This window comes from Malaya genurostris, chromosome 1 (assembly GCF_030247185.1).
Source record: "Malaya genurostris strain Urasoe2022 chromosome 1, Malgen_1.1, whole genome shotgun sequence".
NCBI lineage: Eukaryota > Metazoa > Arthropoda > Insecta > Diptera > Culicidae > Malaya > Malaya genurostris.
Genome location: NC_080570.1, coordinates 100776768 through 100800892, shown reverse-complemented (window position 1 = coordinate 100800892; position 24125 = coordinate 100776768). Strand labels below are relative to the sequence as shown.

Here is a 24125-nt window from a genome sequence, read left to right as displayed (position 1 = left end):
ATTTTTGCTACACCGAAAATAAACTAATGTAAACCAATTGAATATAAAATCTCAAACATGTTGAACTAGCATACTTTTTGTTTAATTTTTCTGATTTCAATATTTGTCACTCCACTATCGCCACAATGATAAGGAATGAGACCAGTTTAAAATGATTGAATAGATGTAATTACTGAACGATCATTTAAAGTGATGGCTTTCACAAATGAAATAGTATATTTTTGTACGCACCTCATTCGTGAATAATTTTGATCCGAACTAATAGTAGCTTTAAGATTTGCAGTTGCTGAACAGTTTAGTTTGTGCTTTCATTACATAGCTCTCTTCGCCTTAAACTAAATTTTTCTAAAAAAAACATCATTATCGTCCTTGTTTATCTAACCAAGTGATTACCAATCATTATTGTCCACACCTAGTTTTAAAGTTAATTAGCAAATTTATTTCGATTGTGATATTTTGTTGCGAGAAAGAGAGAGAAAATCTGGTTTTAGTTCCTTCTTTGAGGAAGTTTTCGCAAATTTTAAAGTTTATGATTTTATTAATCATTTTTTTCCAGGCTATTTTCTAAAATGTGTTTAATTTCAAGCAAATCGCCTAACTCCCCCTATTAAGTGCTAGGTTCGGCTATAGATTTAGTTCCAATACTTAGCATTTTGCTTATGATAATTAATTTAAGGGTGTTGGTACCTCCAGCGTAACGTTTTGTTTGTGCAAAGTGCACATAACTATTTCATTCTCTTTACTTTTCGTCTTAAACTCGTCAGTGCATTAGTAGTTTATGTTCAAATGCTGCTGATGTCAACCGTTAAGCAGATGTAAAGTTTTTACCACCTACAAAACACTTATTATTCGCAGCGTTGTGCTCAATAAGAAATTGTAGGAAGCTGATAGAAAACTTTGAAAAATTATACCACAAAAAAACGTAGAGATCTTTTCCAAAAATTAGAAAATAGTCAAAATTTTTGTTTACAATAAACCGCTTTTCCAATTTCGTTGAAATACTTTCGATTTAAATTTTGTGTTAAAATCAATACTTTTCAAAGATGGACAATCCAAAATTTAAAAAATTTTCAATACACTAATTTTTAAAAAAAAAGTCATTAAAACACTAGAATATGATTTGAAAGATCGAAAGCAATAAACTTGCTTCTTAAACCATTTTTGCTGGTAGAAGCTGTTCTGTACGGATGTAGAATGTTCAATGAAATCTTCCAGTTTTCCTTCAGAAAGACCTAAACCAAAAGCCGCAACGTCGGACCGTAAACAATATTCGTATTTATTACGAACTGAGACTGAGAAAGCTGATTTTTATGAAACAGTGATACAGTGCTACAATACTAATTTCAAGAGTGTTTTTAAGTATTCATGCAAATAGAGGTATATTCTAAAAAACTTGTAATTTGCATATCTGTTAATATATGATCAAACAAACTTCTTCGTTTCCCGTTCCGGAAGTACAGAAAACAGTGATTGAAAACCCCGAAATCGAACCTAACTCGTTTATCGCATACGGTTAGACCGATAATTCGGAAATTTTATCTAGGTCTTTCTTCTGATTTCGAAATTATAGAGTGAAGAGAGTAGAAAATTTTAAACTGTCTTTAAAGATAACGACGATGCAAAAAGCGTATTTTTATTTAGAATAATATTTCTCATACATGTAGAATTATGTTGAAACTGCGAGTATTTTGGGTCTTATTTCTAAATATATCGAGAACGGATTTTTCAAGAGCAAGGATCATTTTGAGCAATTGTTTTTTTCGGTAGAATCATGTTTCACTGTTTTTTATCTTTCTGTATACAAAGAAAAAAGAATTGCTGAAAACAGACTTTTGACCCCTAGTACTATATACCATTCGACTCAGTTCGACGAGATTGGAAAATGTCTGTGCGTCTGTTTATGTATGCGTGTGCACTTTTCGTACAACTCAATTTTCGCGGAGATGCCAGAACCGATTTCAACAAGCTTAGAATCATTGATCAAGTTTGAAGTTCAAATGACTGTCTCTTCTGGTTCTTGAGATATAATTAGATAAGTGACATAACCGACAAAGTGCGTTTTCTCCTCACTTCTCAATTTTCTCGGTGTGGTTGATCCGATTTCAACATGCTTACGCTCATTTGAAAGCTACTATTGGGCCATTGATCAAGCTCGAAGTTCAAATGAATGACACTTCTGGCTCTGGAGATATGGTATAAGTGATGTAACCGCCAAACGCCCGTTTTTCTCAGAGATGGCTTGACTGATTTTCACAAACTTAGACTAAAATGAAAGCCCCATCTATCGCCGTGAAATTTTATCCGCTTTCGACCTCCGGTTCCGGAACTATAGGGTAAATTGTGTTTAAAATTGCACACCGTTATTTAGAGAGACGATACATGAAAGGGAAAAATTATTCTTCATTTGACATCATTGTTTACCAATTGAGAAAGTTATGTTAGCTTACACCCAAATAAACTTTCTAGTTTTTTTTTCAAATTTTTAATAGAATCCGCAAGTGATATTTATGAAAATATTACTAATATGAGAAAGGCATCATTACACCACTAGGTGGAGTAAAACTTTTTTTTTTGATTTTTGAAAAGGCACCAATTGCATTAATTTCCAGCGTCAGGGGTAAGTTTAAGTCAGACAATATTTAAATAAAGATGATCTTAATTCTTTTTTAGAATAATTTTAAGATTGAAAGAAAAACGTTCAACTTTTTTTTATGTAAAATTTTATCGAATTTTTAATCAATTTCTTATAACTTCTTCCTAGACACCTGCTATATAAAGTTTGATGATTTGATGTCAATTTCAAGAACTGCTCATTTTTTAGTACAGTTCATTTTACGAATGTTTGACATCCAAAAAATGGAATAAATCGAATCACGAATACCTGCGTTTATGTTAATAATAATACCATACCATACCGTACTTACCTTAACAACTGGTTATTTCAAATTTGATAAAATGCAATACTAGCCTAAAAGAAGCCTCTCATTTGAATCTAAGCATACAAACATCGTACCGACCATCACCAAGAGTAATTATTGATATTATTTCACATACACTTTCATACATGTCAAATTTTAACAAACTGAATCGAATCGCCAGCTGGACCTGAAATGTCGGGTTTGGTAGGGTTGTACAATATTTGCGTAGGAGGATAATCACCAAGAAAGTTTCTGTTACCGATTTCCTAAAAGATTAACTTCGAGTTTTGAGGCAAATCACCAGAAGGTTAGAACCACAAAAACGCAAAAAACTACTACACGGGAATTCGCAAGATCCAACACCCCAGCTAATGCTGGATTCCAACTGGGGTCCCTGAGCCCTAGAATTGATCACTGCAACCCAAACCCGACAACAAGTTTGCACAACACCGCTTCCTGACGCTGTTCTCAGACCGTACAAACCACATTTACTGTATACCTTGCTAAAATTATAACAATGCATAAAAATATCCTAGTTCAAAGTAATTATAAGCAAAAGCTCTCGGTAGCTTAGAGCTAACGCAATGTGCCTTATCTTTGAAAAATTAAACAAACGCGGAAATGGCAAAACAATATGAGGTTGAGATGTTTTTTTTTTGTTTTCTGCGTGTGAAAATTATTTGTGAACAACTTTGAAACTGAAAGAAAAATATTAATGTTTTCAACAAAAGACGTAACAGATGTCACATTCTTTAAAGTTTGGCTCTAACTCACAAAAAAATCAACAAGAAAAGTTCCTGAACACACAAACAAGACAAACGGAAACCGAAATCATTCCCAATGTCACTCACTATCACAGTGTCTACATGCGATGTTATACTAGTTCGCTAAAAAAAGTGGAACATCATCTTTCACTTAGGATCACTCAACAAAATCATTAATTGGAATGGGGAAAGCGAGCTGGTCACTAGGGGAAACAAACTGCCAGCTGGAACGTTTCATATTCTTCCTTCTTACATTGTCAGCTTCCCCAGCTAGCATAAAATGCTGTTGCTCCAATATTTGATTTATTTCATGTATCACCATCTCCGTTGTCCGAGGTACTTTCTTTGGCTACACTGTTGTGCAACATTGTGGTGCTCGTCGATCGGTTACACTCTACTGGCAACCAGCCATTATGGTCTCTAGCTTGTACAGTAGCAATTATTTAGACCCATGGAAAACCGGTTCCTGACCTGAACCCAAGACCACCGATTCCGGGCATTCACTAGGTTCGATCCGCCAGCTTTTGACTCCGGCATTCTGAACTCATTCTGTTTGTTGTTATGTTAAAGTTGCTTGTGGTTAAGATTATTTTACATCGTAGATTAGCTTGAAGTATCAATCTGACATTAAGTTGTTCTGGTAAATTTATTGTTCGATTTGATGTGGCCTTGATTAGGAACGAAGCTTGATACTGAAGTAAGAAATATGACGTTCATGTTCAAGTTCAAGGATCGCAAACAAGTTAACGACGTAGACAATAATCGGTAGTTAACCTAACGGAAGTGAAGCGTCGGGCACGTTCATCGTGCGGAAAAGCAACTTTTTGTTTTAAATGTAAATACGTCCCATTCTGCATAAATCTTGAGCTTAATCAAGCAAAGCCCATCCTCCCGTCAAGCCGCAAGCAAAATTCGTAAAACGCACGTGATCCGCAAACGCAAGCAAAAACCGACGCGAGAAGACTGCTTTGGGGAAAAAATGCATAACAAAATCCGGAGAAATTCCAACAATAACTGCATTCAACCGGTCACTCGCATCGAGACGGATCACCATCCGAGAAGAAAGTTTAAACAAACCCTGATGCGTGTAAAATGGGCTCTCGGTGCGCCACGACTGATGAATTCAGCAGTCAGCCGGCAGCGCACACTGATCATTATGGCCGCCTCTGTACAGCGTGGTAACTTGTATATAGCGAATACCATTATCCCAACGCCTTTCTTTGCCAAGAGCGCATGCGAAAAAAAATAAAATAAAAGAAACTGCCTACTCAACACAAATCTCACCTTGGCTCGCTCGAAGTCTGTGGGACCAACCAAGCAGTCCGCTAATGGACCATAAATAGCAAAACTGGACTCCAAGCGCATGACCAAGAGCTGATTTTGAGGTTGCTTTGGTCGTTTACTTAATTGGTGGTTATGTGGTTATTTATGTGACAATTAATACTTGCTTACCATTGGTACAGGCACGCAGTTGCTGTCGCTTACCAAACTCTCTGGACTGGACAGACAGCGCGTTCGATTGTCGTTGACCTGGACCACGGGGCTTTCTCTTCGTCTGCCCGCGTGTTCAAAAGCTTTGTTTTATTGTCGCACATGATCGAAAAATGAATTTCAAACCTGTTCTTCGTCCTACATTGTTGTCACGATAAGCTCATTTGTTTACATCATGGCGTAACTAGAACAGTCGCGACGCCAAATTTAACCATTGTAAGGCACAAATTGTAGGGAAGAAGCAACATTTTAAGGTAAAGAAATGCTCAAATAAGTTCTAAGATAAATTACCGATGAGATACGATACCGTCGTTATAGTTGACGATTCAGAGTATCCCGTAAGATTAGACAGTAAAAAAGAATCTGAGATCCCTCTCGCTTGGCAAGCAATGTGTAGTTGGGAAAATAGAATTTGGTTCAACAACAGCTTAATTTGTAGTAATGGCCCGTTATAAGAAGTAAGGTTGAAACAATGGTCACACTAAACGCATGACTACGACTGCGTAATAGGTGTTACATCGTTGCTTAAAATGTCTAGGCGATTTTGGTAACATATTTCTTAGCACTCTCTACCGACACGGTTACATGAAATTGAAATGGAGAGGATCTGGAGATCGTTCTCGACCAGAGTCTATACATGCATGCTAGTAGGAATGTATTACAAGTCATGCAATTGTTCTGTAGTTTTCGCACCGGAATTATTGATAGTAAAGCGTTTTCCGATTTCGATTGTTTGAACTTTGTAATGTACTATCTGACAAACAGATGGCGTCACTAAATAAAAATCCGTTTTGCATTCAATAGAGACATCCTTCAGATGTCTTCTATCGAAATTTCATGACATTCGGTTTATTGCTGTGTTAGTGATTATACCACTATTTTTGAGAACTTAGAAACTATAGAGAGAAAAGGATTTCGTGTGTTGATGAAACACTGTTTTTAATAAAAAAAATCCTACACAAGCAAAGAAATGGTATCAGTACTAAGCATTATACGAGCTCTACTTCAAGTAAATTAATCAGTATTGATTTCAGTTAAATTGAACGTGGTCGTGCAAACAAACCGTTTCAGAAGTTCATTGCTTCGTTATGAAAAGTTGTAAAGTGAAGTTGCAGGAAATACAGCTCGCACGAGGAGATCATCACCGCGACGGATGTTTTGAAGATTTTCCGGAAACAAATCCGTAGCAAAAAGCGTTTGCAGTTCACAATGAGAATACTTTTTACTCTAAATAGTATGTATTCCAGCCGGCATTCTTAACATTTTGTTTTATATATCAGTATTTTTTCCAGAAATTCTTTTTGTCTAACTACAAGACAGCAACATTTTGAGCAAAATCAGAGAAAACGTAAAAATACATAATAGGACATTTCGGTTCAAAAACGTCCTTCAATATGATTGTCAAAATATTTAATTTTACTATCCTTATCTCGCTAAACTTATGATAAGGGTTTGAAAGTCAAGTTTGCCATTCCAATGGAAATTGCCTTTCAGTGTCAATCTTCCTTTTCTAAAACTATGTCCTTTTAGAACCCGGAATAATAAAATCATCTGTATCTAAGTAATGAATTGACGTACAAATAAGGGTAATACATCAAAACAAAGTAATTCACTGTACTTTAAGAAAAAAGAATCAATACAAATCATTTCTTTTCGTTTCTAATGAAAATTCGCAGTTTCTTGATTCCTCACATCAAATGCTGCACATCTCCGAAGTCAACTTCCTTGGCACATTTGTTCCACATTTTGGTCATCCGAGTCGCGTCCCAAGCCGTTTTTCCACTTTTTTAAGATTCCGCTTCATTATGGTCCAAAATTTCTCGAGGGGTCGGAGCTGCGGGAAGTTGCGGGGGTTTATGTTTTTATCGATGAAATCCACGTTATTATCGCGGTACCACTGCAAATGATAGCAGCATAGTATGTTTGAGAAAGTTGTGTAGTTTTTAAAGATGAAAAACTTTGTATAACTCATATAAATTGAAAATATATGTGTTTTCTTACAAAAATTGGTTTTTGGACACCCTTTTCAGAAAATACATTATATAATGAATTACAATCAAGTTACGGGAATAGTACCTTCAGCAAACTTGCTCGAAATAACTTTCTGCACAACTTTGTCGAAGTAACTTAGCCCCTATGTTGGCCCTGAGCTAAACTAAAATTTTTATCTCACTTCTAAGGGAATTAATCACATAAATAAAATTTGCCAATGGCGTCTATCATTCTGAGCACCTTTGTTGAAGATACTGTGCCTCGAAAACCACGTTTTTAATGAGTTATCTATTAAGAGCATGAAATTGCGCTTTTGAACCACTGTGCACTGGAAGACTTCCATGCTGTAGTTGCAACTCGCCAAATCTGTCCAAAACGTTACAGGACCTTTGTGGGCTTTAATGAAAGGTAATACGCGGTTTTCGAGGCTTCTTTGTACAGCTTCGAATCCATCGTCTTATTCGTCACGAACACTTTGATCTTTTCTCTGCAGCTGCACATCCCTTGCCAAATCATCAGTTTTTGGCCAATTTGTGCATTAAAGCAAACTTAAACTTCGCAGGAACATCTCTTCGTGCCGTCGCCATATCGAATTTTTGGCCAGGAAGCTGTCCGAAGTCCTTTTTGACGTAGGTTACATCGTCAATGAGCAAGCATTATTGGTACTTCGTCAAAACCTGCTGGTATAATTTCCGAGCTCGAGTTTTGGTGACGAAACTTTGCTTCAACGTTCTGTTTAGTGGCTTGCTGGCTTGATAATAATGATATCCTGTTGGCCAACGAATTTTTCGAACAATACTGCGAACAGTGATTGTGCGATTTCATTATCTGATAGTTCAGCTTGCGGTCATATGTCCCACTACGACGCTCACCTTGAGGCACTCGATCCACGCTCTTTCGCTCCCTGAAACGTTTGAACACATCATACACGGTATTGCGGACCACATTTGATTATCACAGTGGGTGTGCAGATTTTTTGCTCTCCTTTCGACTTCCATCTGGAAATCGTTTTGACTCTCTGCACGAAACACCGTGAAATTTCTACCACAGAAAGTGAGTGCCTAGGTAAACAAACCGTTAAAGAAGAGTTCTTGCAGCGGTCACTAACTTCACTAACTGGACAGAACTTTGGTGTCGGTAGCGGATCCCAACTGGCTAAGAATAACACTATGGTCTACCTGTCCCGGTGGTAAAAATCTACCAAATAGGTAAGCCGTGTCGCATTCTTTTAACCAAGAATTGATTCACTGCACTCCACTGGTTTCATGTTCCATGTCGGAAAAAGCCACAAAAACACTTCCAAAGGAATGAAAATCATGAAGCATGTCTTCTCATGAGATCATGCATATTATTAAAGAGTTCACGAGCAAAATGATTTATATCATGAACGTTTTCATGGGAGAGGAGTTATTGTTCATGATATGAATCATTTTGCTCATGAAAATTCATGATATTATTAGGAGATATGTTTCATAATTTCATGGTGTTTTTAATCATAGTACAGGCAATGTAATTTTATCCGAATAGTATAACTGAAAAGGAGCTAACTGATGAGTTGGCTAAGTGAGCTGGTGCAACAAGTGAAAGAACCAGCTTTACCGATGTCAACTAGTTGGATAGAGCACAAGATTCGTTCTTGGGCTGTATTCAAACATGTCAGTTACTGACAAAACTTGCACCAGGTTTTGAATCTGAAAGTGTCATATTACTGCGTTTTTCTAAGCATCTTTGCAATATCCTGAATAGAGTTCTGACTGGACATTGCATCCTCAACTATCACATGGCTACTATTCAGCGTGCTGAGTATTGTTCGTGTGATTTGCGAGAATGCGATTATGGTACTTCCTATCACCTGCTATATAACTGCCTCCCATTGAAACAACCACGTATCCGGATATTTGGTTCTTAATACATGGTTAAATGGGTGTATGGGGAGCTTAAATCGAAGAATGTTCTATCGTTTATCATCCAATGGAAAGTATGAATAAAATGTAGAAAGGTCAGATGTTTGTTGTGCCGTCTCAAAATTAAAATCCTCTGACTAAAATTCAGTGTTTGTATGAATAAAAACAAATTCGAACATGTGGTAGGGAAACAGAGGTGTTTTGGTCGCATCATATATTTTGGCCCACCTAACAAACTTTATGGATTTAATCGATGTTAAGTAACCCATGTTGTATCAATTTGAAGCTAATCACATTAAATTACCTATTGCAGAAGGGGTTTTCAACGATATTACAACATTTGGTGGATATTTTTTAATAAAGTGGACCAAAATAAAATCAATCCTAAAGTGGGCCAAAATACCTTTGTTACCCTAAATGCTACTTCCGAATTTGATCATTTACTGTCAGCCGGATTAGCTGACATAAGCAAGCAAGAATCCTACTTACTGCTGCAAAAATTCCCCCTTTTCATTTTTTTCTTACAGACTACCTCTAGAGCTACCTACCGAAAGTAAGTTCGAAAGTTGTGTAGTAAAATCTCTTCTTTTGACAGAAAATTCAAGCTTGCTACGTTTTATTCATACAACTAAGGTAGAGAGCTATAGTCAGAAGGGTTCATCGTTCTTCCTGGAGTGAATGAATCCTTGCTCTATTGGCATTACGAGTGCCACTACTTATATATCGAGAATAGCGAATAAGAACAAACATTTTTAAGTGAAAATTGCTTTATTGTTTTTCTAATGATGATCGATACACTTTTGCATGCGATCGAACGAATCAGAAAATCATTTTTGCCACTGCAAAGAAAATCGTTGACCACGGATTTTTTATTGATACTCGGAAATAAAAATGTCCCGGGTTGACGGTTCAATGCATAGCACGCTGGTCTTACAAGCCAGCTGTCGTACGTTCGAGCCCCGACCTGGAAGGATTCTTTGTGTCAGTAGGATCCATAGTACTAGTCATGCAATGGCTCTGTACGCTAAGAATCGGTTGCGAAGTCTGTTGAAACAGAAAGGCCAAATTCCACGGAAGGAATGTAATGCCAAGACTTTGCTTTCGAAAATAAAAAACAGAGTGTGAGAGCTCCCATTGTCATGATGGAGGATGATTCGTATTCACTTGTTCGTTTTGCGAATTTCTCCAAAGACTTCAGGCAAACATATGGTTGTGTACCATTCAAAATTGACCGTCTTACGTTGCTTCAGCGGCAAAGTTGTCATTTTCGTGCGCCAATGAATTTTGTTGGATATAGCTCGTCTTGGAACACCTATACATTCGATTGCTGTTTAGTTTCCGACTCATACATATATATCCATGATTCGTCACCAGTTTACGATCTCGTATAAGCCGGGAGATGAACTGCGATCGTATTTTTTAACATTTCCTTACACCAATCGAAACGGGCCTCTTTTGGAGCGATTGTCAAATTGTGCGGGATCCAACGAGAACAAACCGTTTTTACGGCCAGGTTCATGTAATATTAAATAGACGCATGTGGAACTAATGCCCAAGGATGACTCCATCTCACGGTATGTTACATCATGATCTTACATTATCAGTTCAAGCACAGCATTGATGGTTTCTGACAAAACAACTGATTTTGGAGACCTTCACGAAATTCGTCGGCGACCGAACTACGACCACGATTGAATTCACTATACCAGCGATATACAGTGGTTTTGGATGGTGCTTCATTGCCAAACAAAGAACAAAGTTCATTGACACACTCTTGTTGAGATAATTCACGTCGAAACTTGTGAAAAATAATCCAACGAAATCCATCTCTTGAAATTTCCATTTTTTAACTCACTGTAAACAACACAAATAGCGCTTGTACATCAAAACGTTCTGAGTACGTTTAAATTAAAAAATGTCAAACTTTGATATAAGTAGCGGCTTACGTAAAAGATTTTAGTAGATTGTTAAGTATCCCTTATGGGGTACTAAATTTACGTCCTCCAATACTACGAATCGTTCTGCATTCTTCCAGTAATGCATAATGCTGTTACTTTCGTTAAATTCCTAAATTCTATTGGGGGGTTGGAGATTTCATTAAAATTGTCACCGGCAGCATGTTCAGCATGCCTTCGGGAATGCAGAATGGTTTGTTTCTATTTGTTTCGTACTGTTTTTCCACTACACAATTCCTTTCCATGTTGCTCTTATCCTTCCCATCCCATCAGGAAAATGTTGAGAAGCCGTGGCAAGGCACAAATCTCTAAATAACCAGGGGAACGTACCACTTGAACCAATTTGTTCTGATTGCTGATTGAGAGGCATTTGTCAACATTGGCTTCAAAGAATTACGGACCCTACTTATCGATTTTTTCTTTCTTTGCTCTGTAAAGTTTCCTGTTACAAAAATTAAACAAATTTGGTAGTAACTATAAAGTTAATGTGAAAGGAATAATTTTTTTACTAAAAAAAATCAATAGATTTTTTCCCTAAATGGGGTAAATATTCTCTGATAATAGCAGATATTTTAGGTTGAATTTTCGAAGCTTTTTTAGGAATCGACACCCTGAGAAGAAGAAATAATTTTTGAAGCACCAACAATGCAATTTTCCCAGTTCCCCAGTAACAATTTTTAGTTTCAAATTCCGGAGACGAAACCTACCTAACTTTCAGTACCGTCTACCCAATTTTGGAGTTCCACTCGATAACCTAATTTTGAGAAATGTTGCTCTAAGTAGTTTTCGTAAGGCATGTGCAAAGCTATACTGAAAGGTGAGTTTTAAATACTTAATAGTAAGTAAATATATTACTCATCTGCTGAGTTGTGGTGATTCAATTACAGGTTGCATGTGGTATATTTAATGTTAGCTTATTGAACAAACTCTCGCTGTTAGGTGGTTTTTCTTTGATTTTCCGATTAATCAATTATAATTTTAAAACAACGTTTAATATTGCTTTCAAAATTGATTGAAAATTAATGCTCCATGAAATAATTTTATTTTCAATTTCATACTCCAAATAGGTGCATGAAAAATTATGGTAATAGATAGTATTGTTCGAACTGTTGACGTAGGACTACACAACTATTGTCAAAATCACGGTTTATTTTTGTTTTGAATATACAGGCAACAGTTTTTAGGTTGAATTGCTTTTTGTTATAAACTGCTTGCTGATCGGGTAGTGTATCGTTTTGGTATGCAAATTGATACAAGCAATTAATTTGCACCGGTATGTTGAAAAACGGTTTCTGCATTTAAACAGAGGAAAGCAGATTTCTGAACGGATTCTGCAGTTGCACTAAATATAAAGAAAAAACAATGCTTGATTTGAGTACAGTAAACGACTCAATTATCAATTCAAATTATGCCGATATTTAGTATAAAAAGGCTACACGAACAGAACACTGCTTGAGTGTCATAATTAATTTTAAAAGCTTTGAAGTTTGTCGATCGACAAAGTTTTAGATTGATCACACAGCAATCTTTGCTAATTCAGATACTTTCTTGCATGTATTGATAGTAAAAAATGAACTATGATCTTTTCCGGCGACAGAAATAATTGAAAAAGAAAGCAAATGGCATCATAATTGTAGTATTTAAAAATATCAAATATAAAACCGCAAACCCCTTTGTGGCTGAATACCCTATTAAATCTTGATAAAATTCAATTATAGTCTTCAGGAGAAAATTCAGAAGTTACTTCCCGAAGCGAAAATTTAAAATTTCAATACATATATTTCAATTATATTCCGGTGTGGGGCCTTATACTACGTTCCTCTACATATTGACAAATGGCAACAAAATCTACAACCACTTCATATTATGTATTTGTGAAAAAACACCAATAAACAGTTGAAAGGGAACAATTATTTACGTTAGTAATTGCCCCGGAATTCTGAGGCTGATAAGCACTGCGGCGATGCAGAATGCGTCACAAATGTTTATAACTTGCAGCACAAACGAAATAGCACTACATTTGGAACTTTTTATTTTTAATTAGATTTTATCCACTGAATATAATAAAAATTATTTTAACTCAAACAAATTTTTGATAAAAAATGTAAGTTTATTTTTAACATGAACGATAAATAATACAGTTGTGTTATGTCTATTTGTCGGTGCTTCCCGACTGGAAGGGGCTGGTGTTGAAAAACGGAGAAGTACTAGAAATCGTGCCAATTCATAACTTCCAATAATCCATAGCTTCCAACAACTCGATGGATGTCTGATAAGAAACATATAACTTGAATTCTTTAAGTTATAAATAAAAGAATCGGATTTTTTATTTATACGATACTTTTCATTTCAACCGTGGAAACAAAACTGACTCACGAACAGTTTTTTCATTTTCTGCTACAAAAATATCCACTTCAACATAGGATAAATATCCGCCGCAGCCTATAAAAGACACGTCATGGACTTTTTTCGACAATTTCCTCTGCAACTCTAATCTTTATATGTGCTGTCACACACCACCATCGGCAGGAACAGCTTGGTTACCCTTTTCTCTGTGGAATATATCTGACTCATCCGCTACGTTTATGTTTTATTTTCCTTCCATCATCGTGAGTCACTTAGTGCACCAGACTACAGCGGGATTCTTTAGGCGGGTTTGCGATCGCTACGATCTCTCAAGTTAGCAGAGAACATGTGAAGCATTAAAATCAATACTGATTGAGTGGGTCAGTGTGTTTGACAAACCAATGCAAAGTAGTACATGTATATATTCCCATTTAATCTCACAAAGAGCCTCACTATTTATTTTCTTGATTGACCTACAATCGATAGATAAAGCTCAAATTGATAACAGTATCATTTCTTTATCTGTGATAATTGAAATAGTTGGTAGTGAGATATTCGTCTGGGGTAAAATTTATTATATTCGTCTTATCTTTTTCAGTGGAATGCATTGAACAAGTAGAGAAAATTTATTTGCATCGTATGGATTGATAGACACCTAAATAAATAAATGAGCTAAGATGTATATTTACATTGCATCGATTTTTTCTTGTATCACTCTAAATGAAACATATCTCATTTCGAACTATTACCAAAACTAATAAACGATTGCTAGGATTATTCCCCTTCTGGCCGTTAATTGATATACCAGATAAATTTACTTTCAGCTAAATCTGTACAACAAATAACGGATTGTTAGTTAGACTGGTTGGAATGAACCAGTTGCGTACCGAAGAAATTTGACACCCGGATCAAAATAAGATTTGCCGCCTCCATCATTGGTTTGGTGAGCAAAAAATCTGGGCTTGGATTACTTGGATGAGCAAAATAAAAAAGATCCCAAAGATTGGTTTGTCGCCCTCTTAAACTGTTGCGCCCGGGGCGAGTGCCCCCTTCGTCCCCTCTTAGATACGCCACTGGACTGGACCAGGAAACTAATAAGCATTAAATAATATTTCAGGGACATAGTAAATCGATTTAACTCTATATTAGCAATCTTAAAGCTTACCTATTGTATATCAATCAATAATGAGTAATGAATAAACATTTGCGTAAATATCCAACTATTCACCGAATATTTCCCAAAACGACTAAAACGTTTATTAGCAACAAACATATTTTCCAAAACGACTATAACATTTATTAGCAACTAACAACTAAAAGCTTTTCTTTACGTTTCATTTTAAACTCGTCAGTGCAGAGCAGTTCAAATTGAACTGTTTAATGCAAACTGAAGCAATTCGATTTGAACCACTAAGCAGTTGTAAAGTTAATGCTACTTGCCAAACACTGCGCTGGCGAGTCTAAGACGAAACGTAAAGAAATGTAAAAACGGTTATGTGCCCTGCGTACAAACATAGGATAACCCCGTAAATGAGAACTAGAAGCTGCCAAAATGTGACTTTACTATGCGCTTATTGATTACACGAATAAACCCACTTTGAATGCAAAAACCGCATAAAAACTTAAGGGGTCTAACACTTTTGAAAAATCCTTTAATTTTTTTATGTTTTCTTATAGTAAAGCATTTCAAGAATATTTTGTCGAATTTTTAAGCCTATCGGACAAAATTGTGGAGTTTATGTGCCTTGACTTGATTTGAAAATTTGACGAAACATAATTCAAATGTTGTATTATAACAAAATACTAAGAAAAAAGAGAATTTTTTGAAAGTGTTAGAGAAATTGTTTCCTTCGATTTTATAGAAAATAAACTTAAAACGCGTTTTTCTCGAAAGTGCATTTTAAAAGTCCGTGTCCATCGTCATTTAAAAACTAATTCACTAATAAACTAATTTTGCACACCCTTTCTACATAAAAAATACTCAAGCGCGAGGTTTTTCCTTTTCGTTTTTTGTTACTTTTGGGAGTTTTTACAGCTACAAAATGGCGTATTTTTTTGTGAAAAATTTGAAAAAATTGAAAATATCAAATAATAACATAGGGGTCTAGAAAAACACCTACTACGATTATGTTACTTGGATTTTTTTATTTTTTGATAATCACAAACACTGTGGGTTTCTGATGTGCTGTTTGAAAGTCGGTTCTCCAGCATTTCAATATGATTTTTAAGGAGAATGGCAAAAGGGTTTTAAATGGTCTTAATTATCGTTAAGGAATTCCAAATTCCATCTGTTTTCAAATAATGAGACAAAACACGTCTTAAACGTCTTTACCCGATCAACGATAGCACTATGGTCCGAAACAGGAAATTAGCGTGACAAAAATATTTTCACTATTAAATATTAGTTTTTTGTAGTTGGTGTCTTCACGAAAGTTGTTTGTAATCAAATGGCGCTTCTTTTGATGAAAAATATTACTAGGGTGGTCCTCATTTAGATTGAAATTTGAGATCTAACTTTCTTAATTGAACTCAAAAATGATTTCATTGTACAATAAAATTGCAGTAAATTTTATTTTGAGCAACTTTGCTGAAAAAAGCACCTCTCTAGATTTTCATTTGATTGAGTTTTTGTGCTTCTCATTTCTCGAATGGACAATGTATGGAACACTTGTAGAACTAATTTGATACTATCATTTTGCCGAAGGAAGTATGTTGATACGTTAAGGCGTTTAAGAGTTATGCAATGTTTTTGAAGGTATTTTTAAAACTAATTTAAATAAGTTAAAAAAATAACACCCTTCCAATTTTCTCTTGAATATTTACTTATATTATGACCTTTCAGGAACCCCATAGGATACATTTTTATCGATCTGGCATTTAATGAATATTTATATTTGAAACTTGACTAGTTTTTGATGAAAAAATAAACATAACTTTTTATTGGTGGCTCATATGAAAAAGCTTGGTTGTACAATGTGCGCAATGATTAGTACAACAACTCTTCTGAAGACAACTTTTCCGTAGAACGTTTCACAAAAAAGTTAGAACAATAAAAGTGAATTTTCAGAAGCCACCCTTCTTTTATTCGCATAAATTGATGTGACTCAATCAAATGAAAATGTTTTTTTCAGCAAAGTTGCTTAAAATAAAATTTCCTACAATTTTATTGTACAATGAAATCATTTTTGAGTTCAATTAAGAAAGTTAGATTTCAAATTTCAATCTAAATGAGGACCACCCTAGTAACATTTTTCATCAAAAGAAGCGCCATTTGATTACAAACAACTTTTGTGAAGACACCACCTACAAAAAACTAATATTCAATAGTGAAAATATTTTTGTCACGCTAATTTCCCGTTTCGGACCATAGTGGATAGGGAAGGAAATGCGTGCCTCGTAATAATTCAAATTTTACGGGGTGGAGAAAGTTTGCAGGTGGGGGACGGGTATAGCGTGATGGGATAGTCGATGCCTTTCACGCAGCCCGCCTGGGTTCGATTCCCAACCCCGCACATAGGGTCAGAAAGATTTTCTGGTCCGAAGAGGCGAATGACCTAAGATGTTAAAGCCTCTATAATTGAAAAAAAAAAAAAAAAAAAAAAAAAAAGTTTGCAGGTTCGAGTTCAATCTCTGTGGAGTAATTTTTCGAAACAATTTACTTTAGCAATTCTCGATTAATTTTTCAAAAGGGCCTATAAGCAGGTGACAGTTTCTCTTTAATTACTCTCTCTTTCGATTATTGTGATGTGATTAAAAAGATTTTCTTTAATATCACAATTCTGTTTGAAAGTCGAAAGTTTCGGGTATCATTTCATGCAAAGAGTTGAGTGATAAACGCGGAAACCGCTTGGTAATTAATTGAAGAGAAAGTAAACAAAGAGAAACTGTCACTTGCTTATACGCCCTTTTGAAAAATTAACCGAGAAATTCAATCGTTTACCTTTTTCGAATATGTCTTACGGTGGGTAGAACTAAGCTAATGATGGCGAAGACTCTTGTGAATCTTCAGCTAGTGGAGAGATGCTCAAAATTATGAAATTTTGAAGACGTAAACAAATTATGAATGATTTTGATGTCATTTAGTCCAATCGAGATCCGTACCGTAGCAAATAGCGCTAGGTGATTTCATTTGAACAAGGTCGTTTCCGTGTTATTGTTTTGCGCTGATATGGAATGATTACCATTAGACCATTACCAATAGACCATTTATACACTGGATTTTCGAACAAGAATTTTAATTTTCATATACATATATTTCCGGTTAACACGCTTTTGAATGTCATTCCATCAACGCTCAGAAATCAAAAACGAACTGCATTCTCAGCAGTGCAATCAAAGGAGTCTCTCACCAATTAGTGAATATCTCTTCGCAATGCGCAACAAGAACCGGGAAACGGTTGGAAAAACGAGTCTAGTTTTATGTGAACGGGAACCAGAGAGCGAAATTCGGATAAATATGCATGCAACGCCTGGAAAGGATGTGGAGAAAGGTTGAGTAGAATCAAGCGTTCATTTTTCTCAGTTCGTCTATCCCGCTTGAGCTCAAAAACTTTCGATTCTTCTTTCTGTTGGACCGATTTGCTTTCGGAGGGGTACATGACCTTCCACCAGGGGTTTTATGTGTAGCTGTGTACTAAGGAGCAGAATCGAAGTTGCGGTTTATATTTGATGCGTGTGCCCACATTCGCCGCGCGTATGGCGAGGACTTCTCTTTCGATTATGCTTACGAGCCTTTACCTTGAATGTAATATTTTACTTGCTGCTGTATTCTACGTTGGTAACCCTCTGAGGCCAAAAACCACCCACTGTCGCCTACACTGCATTGAACTCGACACAGAAGCAGCAGGAGCCAAGAGTAACCACCACCATCCAGGCTTTATCGATCTGTCTCGTCCTCGTTGACGGTCGTCGGCTTTGTCGTCATGTGCTCACTCATATAATGTAAGTGCATATTTACTTAGTAGCATGTATGTGGGGTTTGAATAAATCCTCGTCACACATGTATTATGTGTCTGGTCTGACGGATAGCATACATATAGAATGTGCTCGTGAAAATAGCTATGTACCAAAACTTTTGCAGATGCAGAGGAATGTGTCTTAGGGATGTCACTATGGAAAAAAGTACTCATTGCAAAAATTACATTTTCTGAACTGGAGAACATGACCTGTTAGAACTATTTACAAATTCACATATTTTTTTTAAACAGTATCTTTAAGAAAACAAAATATCTGCCCAGTTTGTTTACCTTAAATACAACCATAGTAATTAGAAAACTTGCAAATACTGACATCAGGACTTGAGATATATCCTACTTCCTTTCAAATAAATTTCATAAAAACCTCCACAGTCGAAACCGAGTGGATGCTGTGAGTGCAATTATTTTATTATTACCTTTCGTGGCTTGCTTTCGATGATTTGCTCGACTTCTACAGCTTCGGACATTTTGTTGGTTCTTTCGATTGCTTGCTTCCTGTTAGCTGAGAACTACCTACACCGTTCGTTGGCGATTTTTTATTAATATGGGAGCCTTTCTTCTTCTCGTATTACTCCTTACAGGGGATTCACGTTAATCCAAGAATCACGATTGGCACTTAATTTTCCGCAATTGCACTACGACAATGATCGGACACGCTGCTTCCGGTTAGCCGGTAGTACTATCACTGTTTGCTTGACCAGAGGCAGGTTTTGCGAAAAAGGTGAACAGAAACACTCACACGTATCTCACATACAAGACAGTTTTTCAGAAAGGGACAGCGCGACGAGCTTGCAGTAATACTCTATCTAAATGCACTTAACTCGTCCGAAACAAAGAAATAACTGAAGAAGCTGAACTGTTTCCAATTGCTTCGAACCGGTCTCTGCTTATGTTGGTTGAAAGCAGAAAGTTGGAATACACTCCCCGTCCTTTCTGCGTTCGTCTCGAATGAGTCAAACTCTTTCTCTTTGACTCTCAATCGCTCTCACAGTCCGCTCTTTAGGTTCTGGTAGATTCTCTAGAATAATAAAATTGCGTTGGATTGTTCAGAGGCGGTATGACTGTATTTAAATGAGTTTACCAAATTTGAAAGAGAGAAAGAATCGCGGGGAATTTGGAACGAAGTGAGCCTCTGCTTTTTGATGAAATTAAATTAGAAACGAATGGCCCAATTTTCATCTTATTCTTTGAGCCAATGAATCGAACTTCCAGATACATCCAGGTACATACGACATACGACTAACAATGTATATTTGAAAATTTTCCGATTTATTTGAAAACAATTCTCGATGAACATTAGAAAAGGTCCCAAATGCAAATGACAGTTTCTCTTTGTTTACTTACTCTTTCAATTATTAGAGCCTATTCCTTTATTTTCAAACAATTTCTTAACTACAGGTCGAAAGTCGATGGGTTCAGTCGTTATTCTACCGAAACGTCGTAAATCGTAACAATTAAAAGAGTGATTGAATGGACAATACACTCTAAGACTTTTTCCATAACTGAACTCTAATTTATTAAATATTAAATCATTATTCAAAAGACGAAAATTAAAAATAAATCAAATTAAATTAAACCCATCTCTGGGAAATCCAGGTGAGTTCCGTTTTGGAATAATATATCCGGAAGCAGAAATTTTAGGCCAAACTTGCTTCGTTTGGTCGCCAACGAACGAAATCGACGAAATAGAACAGCCTTTAGAGTAATTTCGAAGAGTTTGGCGTTCTTTGCATCGTCATTTCAAACGACTTCCTGGTACGGAAATCGGGGATCGGTGTTCGGATAGGATATGGCACCTAGTGTCATATCCTTAAAGTGTCATATAAATAGTGTGGACTTTGCGTCTGCTTAGCGGTTCAAATTGAACTGTTAGGCGGAGATGGCGGTTCAATTTGAACTGCTTTAAGCACTGATGAGCCGAAGGCGAAACGCAAAGAAATCGAAACTAAATATGTACTTTACGTACAAACCAAAAAACCCCTAAATGTTACTAAATGGTTTTTTTTTGCATCTAATTACAATTTCATTAAACTAAAGAAATTTATTGTCCTATTTTAAGGAATTCGCTTCTCTTTACATTATGTACTCATTCATTCTTTTGACAAAACACAATTGATATTTTTCCGAATAATTTTTGTCTATGAAATCCTATATTTTTTAATCTAAGCATATAAAAATCGATGTAACCATCACTGAGGAAATACATTTATTAAAATTGAACAAAATGCCATGAATATAATGACTTTTTTTTGTAATCTAATTAATATTCAATCCGCTGGTCATAATTGTTGCCATTTGTATACTTTTTTCTAAACATATACTGCCGTGAGAAAGCGAACAAATCTGTACAAAATGTTCAAAACAACGAATGTGACAATGAGAGATTCTCTTTGTTTACTTTCTCTTTCAATTATTACGGTACTTTTAGCAATCCTTCTCTCCAATTATTTACCGATAATAATAACTAAAGCTATCATCTTTTAATTTGCACTGAAGAAATTACCGAAAAAAGCAGGAATATTTCGTAATAATCGAAAGAGAAAGTAAACAAAGAGAATCTCTCATTGTTACAGTCGTCGTTTTGAACATTTTATACGGAAATATTCTTTTTGGTAAAGAAAATATATTCTCAACAAAAAATGGTTTCGCACAAATACCGGAAAGAAATCTTCGGAATTCCAATAGCGTTTCGTATAAGCGCAGACTCAACTGTACCTGGATCTTTTCAAATTGAGTAATTTTTTTTATTGATGTAATATAATTGTCCGGGAAAATGGACGGAAACTTTCAATCGGCACTGTATTTCTTTTTGCCTTTCTCATATAGAAAGGTTATGTAATCACTGTGAAAACCGATGTTTGAATCGAGGCCTGGAGGGCCGAGTGTCATATACCATTCAACTCAGTTCGTCGACTATGAAAAATGTCAGTATGAGTTTTTGCAATGACTGAGCGGAAACATATATTGGAGAAGCCAAATGAATGAAAAACTAACAGAAGATGAATTTTTGGAAAAAGATACGTTCAGACAGGACTCGAACCTGCGTTCTTATGCATTCCGTGCATACGCGCTACCATTTCGCCACTCTGAATCTTGTTTTAGTCACTCTAAAACGCCAAACAGACACAATAGCGCGTACATCGAACATGGTCTACATCCTGGCCGTCACCCGACCGATACCTTATATCCAAACATCTTCTCTGTCCATCAAACACTAGTCTTCTTGCTTTATACCTATTTCTCCGATCAAGCATTGAGTAGGAGAGTGTATTTATAATCGCTTGTCACCTTCTTTAATGGTGCCAGTCGCTGGCTGGACATCGTCAGCGACAGACCCCTGTGAAGGTAGTAGCGTATCTTTTTCCAAAAATTCATCTTTTCTGTTAGTCTTTCATTCATTTGGCTTCTCCAATATATGTTTCCGCTCAGTCATAGCAAAAACTGAACTTAGTTATGGCGGCTTTACGTCAAACAACTGAAATTAATAAATCGTTATTGTCTGTATGAGTTTGTATGTAACATATTTCGCTCTCACTTAAAGATGGCTGAACCGATTTTCATGAACTTAGAATCAAATGAAAGGTCTTGTATCTCCATGCATAGTTCCTCAATTTTATTCGAATTCGACTTCCGGAATCACAGGGTTATTCATGCAAAACACCGATTCTCACAAAATTAAAATAAAATGAAAGGTACAATTGTCTGATTGAATATTATTTCGATCTGACTTTTGCTTCTGGAATTACAGGGTTATTAGTGTAAAAATTACCATTTCAAATTATTTCCTGATTTTTATCAGATTTTAAGGTTCAAATCAAAGGTCTCATATTCCCATACAAAGTTTCAAAATTTTATCCGGATCAGACTTCCGGTTTCGGAGTTATAGGGTAAAGTGTGTTAAACATTGTACACCGTGACTTAAACCGGTCCAGGGTCCGGAAGCACCGGAAATAGTGGTCAAATATTCCAAACTAGATCTCACTCACTTTTCTCAGTGATGACTTGACTGATTTTTATAAACAACCAGATTTACAGGGTGAAGATTGCTCAAATATTTATACCGTCACTAAACGCGACGAAGTAAAAAACGTAAAATAATGTCTAAACTTGTCTCAAAACTATTTCAATTGGTAGTCGACGTCAGTAGTCGATAGAACAAAGTAATTTTAGCTTTCCTGGTTCCCGGTTTTTACCTTTTTTTTAATAAAAGACCGATTATTGTAGCCGTAGACTCAAAAATGGATCCCAGTCACTTTTCTCGAACCGACTTCGATTATACTTATAATATTCGTTCCCGCATTCTAGTTTCGGAAGTAATTGCAATAGTGGAACTCACTTCGTGTCCTCAGAGATTGCCATACTGATCTGAGCACTTTTCACTTTGTAGGTTATACAAGTTTATGGACAAATGTAAGAATGAAAGAATTTTTTTTTGAAGAATACCACACATTTAGATATTTGTATATGTGTGGGAGTGTCCTTTTCAATGTCCAGGTTTGTTTGCTTGAGGAGTATCACACTTGCAGCAAACAAAATTAGTATATTCATCAGTTTTGTTTGAATTCAGTGAGGAAAGCATAAAGTATTTGTGTATTATTTCACATTTCTTTCAAACATCATTTATGATCTATTTGATATCAACACTCCGCACAATTGGAATCATAACAATGACTCCGCTGATATCTGATTATAGGATCCCTAGCATAGAGAGAAATTAATAAAATCATGACTGTGTATGAAAATCTATACATCATTAGCGTGGCCGGCCCTTACACGAAAATTATTTTTACATTTTTAATGATGATATTTCAAATTTGCATAGAAAACTCGTCATTACTGCATCATACACGTTCATTAAAATGATATTATTTGTTAGTAATGACACTTTCAATGATCGTGTAAGGTCTTAAGCCTTATAATTATTTTTTTTTCAGAGGGGATCGCGAGGACATCTGCAAATATTTGCACAACTGTCAATTCATTTTTATAACATTGTTCAGTTTGCTAAGAGCAAATTCAGTAGCTAGAAGTTCTGTATGGAAGATCTTTAACAGAGCAGAAACTGGAACAAATGTATCCCTAGCAAACCGTTCTAGTTTTATTTATTCGACCAGTTCTTCTGTCAAATTTAAAACTGGTCTACGAAGCCGTTCTATTTTTTGTATATTTGAAACACGAGTAAAACACTGCTGGAGCTGCCAGTTTTTCTTGTTATAAAATTCAGATTTAATTTTTGTAACTGACATAAATTATGCATTTAGAACTAAAACACTCCTGAGCATGCCCTAACCAGTTGGCTATTGTGCACATTGTGGAGGATGTAATATAAGTAGAATAAAATATATAATAAATAAAAAAAATAGATGAATAAATGAATAAATAAATGTTCGAATGCTTCTGTTCATCGTCTTAACATTCTGCCCTGTGATAAATAGGTATGTATATTTGTATCATCAACCTTATTCCTTGCGTTCTTGGTCTAGTGGTCTATGAAAATTCGCCAAAACGGAAGCTTCGAAAGCATTCTAAAAAAAACAGAAAGAAGGAAATAAAACGTTGTTTATTTCCCCTCCGTTTCCTTGACAATGTTGCCATGGCAGTCCTGGTGTTTGCTTGGTCTTGAGTTAATGATTGTGCAAGAATTTGCTGGAAATATTGCAGCTATTAAAATTTCGTCATTCGTTCGACGACACTTGCGCGAGACGGTTCAAAAATGGAGAGACGGCAATCGAAATTGGCTGGTGGTCACGACACACATTACCATTAATAATTACATAAA

The 24125-nt window shown here is 35.8% G+C and overlaps 1 protein-coding gene across 1 annotated transcript in view; it reads right to left on the bottom strand.

Annotated features, from left to right (window-relative positions):
• Positions 1–19223, bottom strand: part of LOC131425249 (coactosin-like protein) — a 52607-nt gene extending 33384 nt beyond the window's left edge. Inside the window, exons 1-2 of the mRNA XM_058586982.1 lie at positions 18926–19223; positions 18763–18855 (exon numbers count right to left, since the gene is read on the bottom strand). Of these exons, the coding sequence (XP_058442965.1) occupies positions 18763–18813 (51 nt within the window). The 5' untranslated portion in view covers positions 18814–18855; positions 18926–19223. The remainder of the gene's footprint in view (positions 1–18762; positions 18856–18925) is intronic.
• Between the last annotated feature and the right edge of the window lie 4902 nt (positions 19224–24125).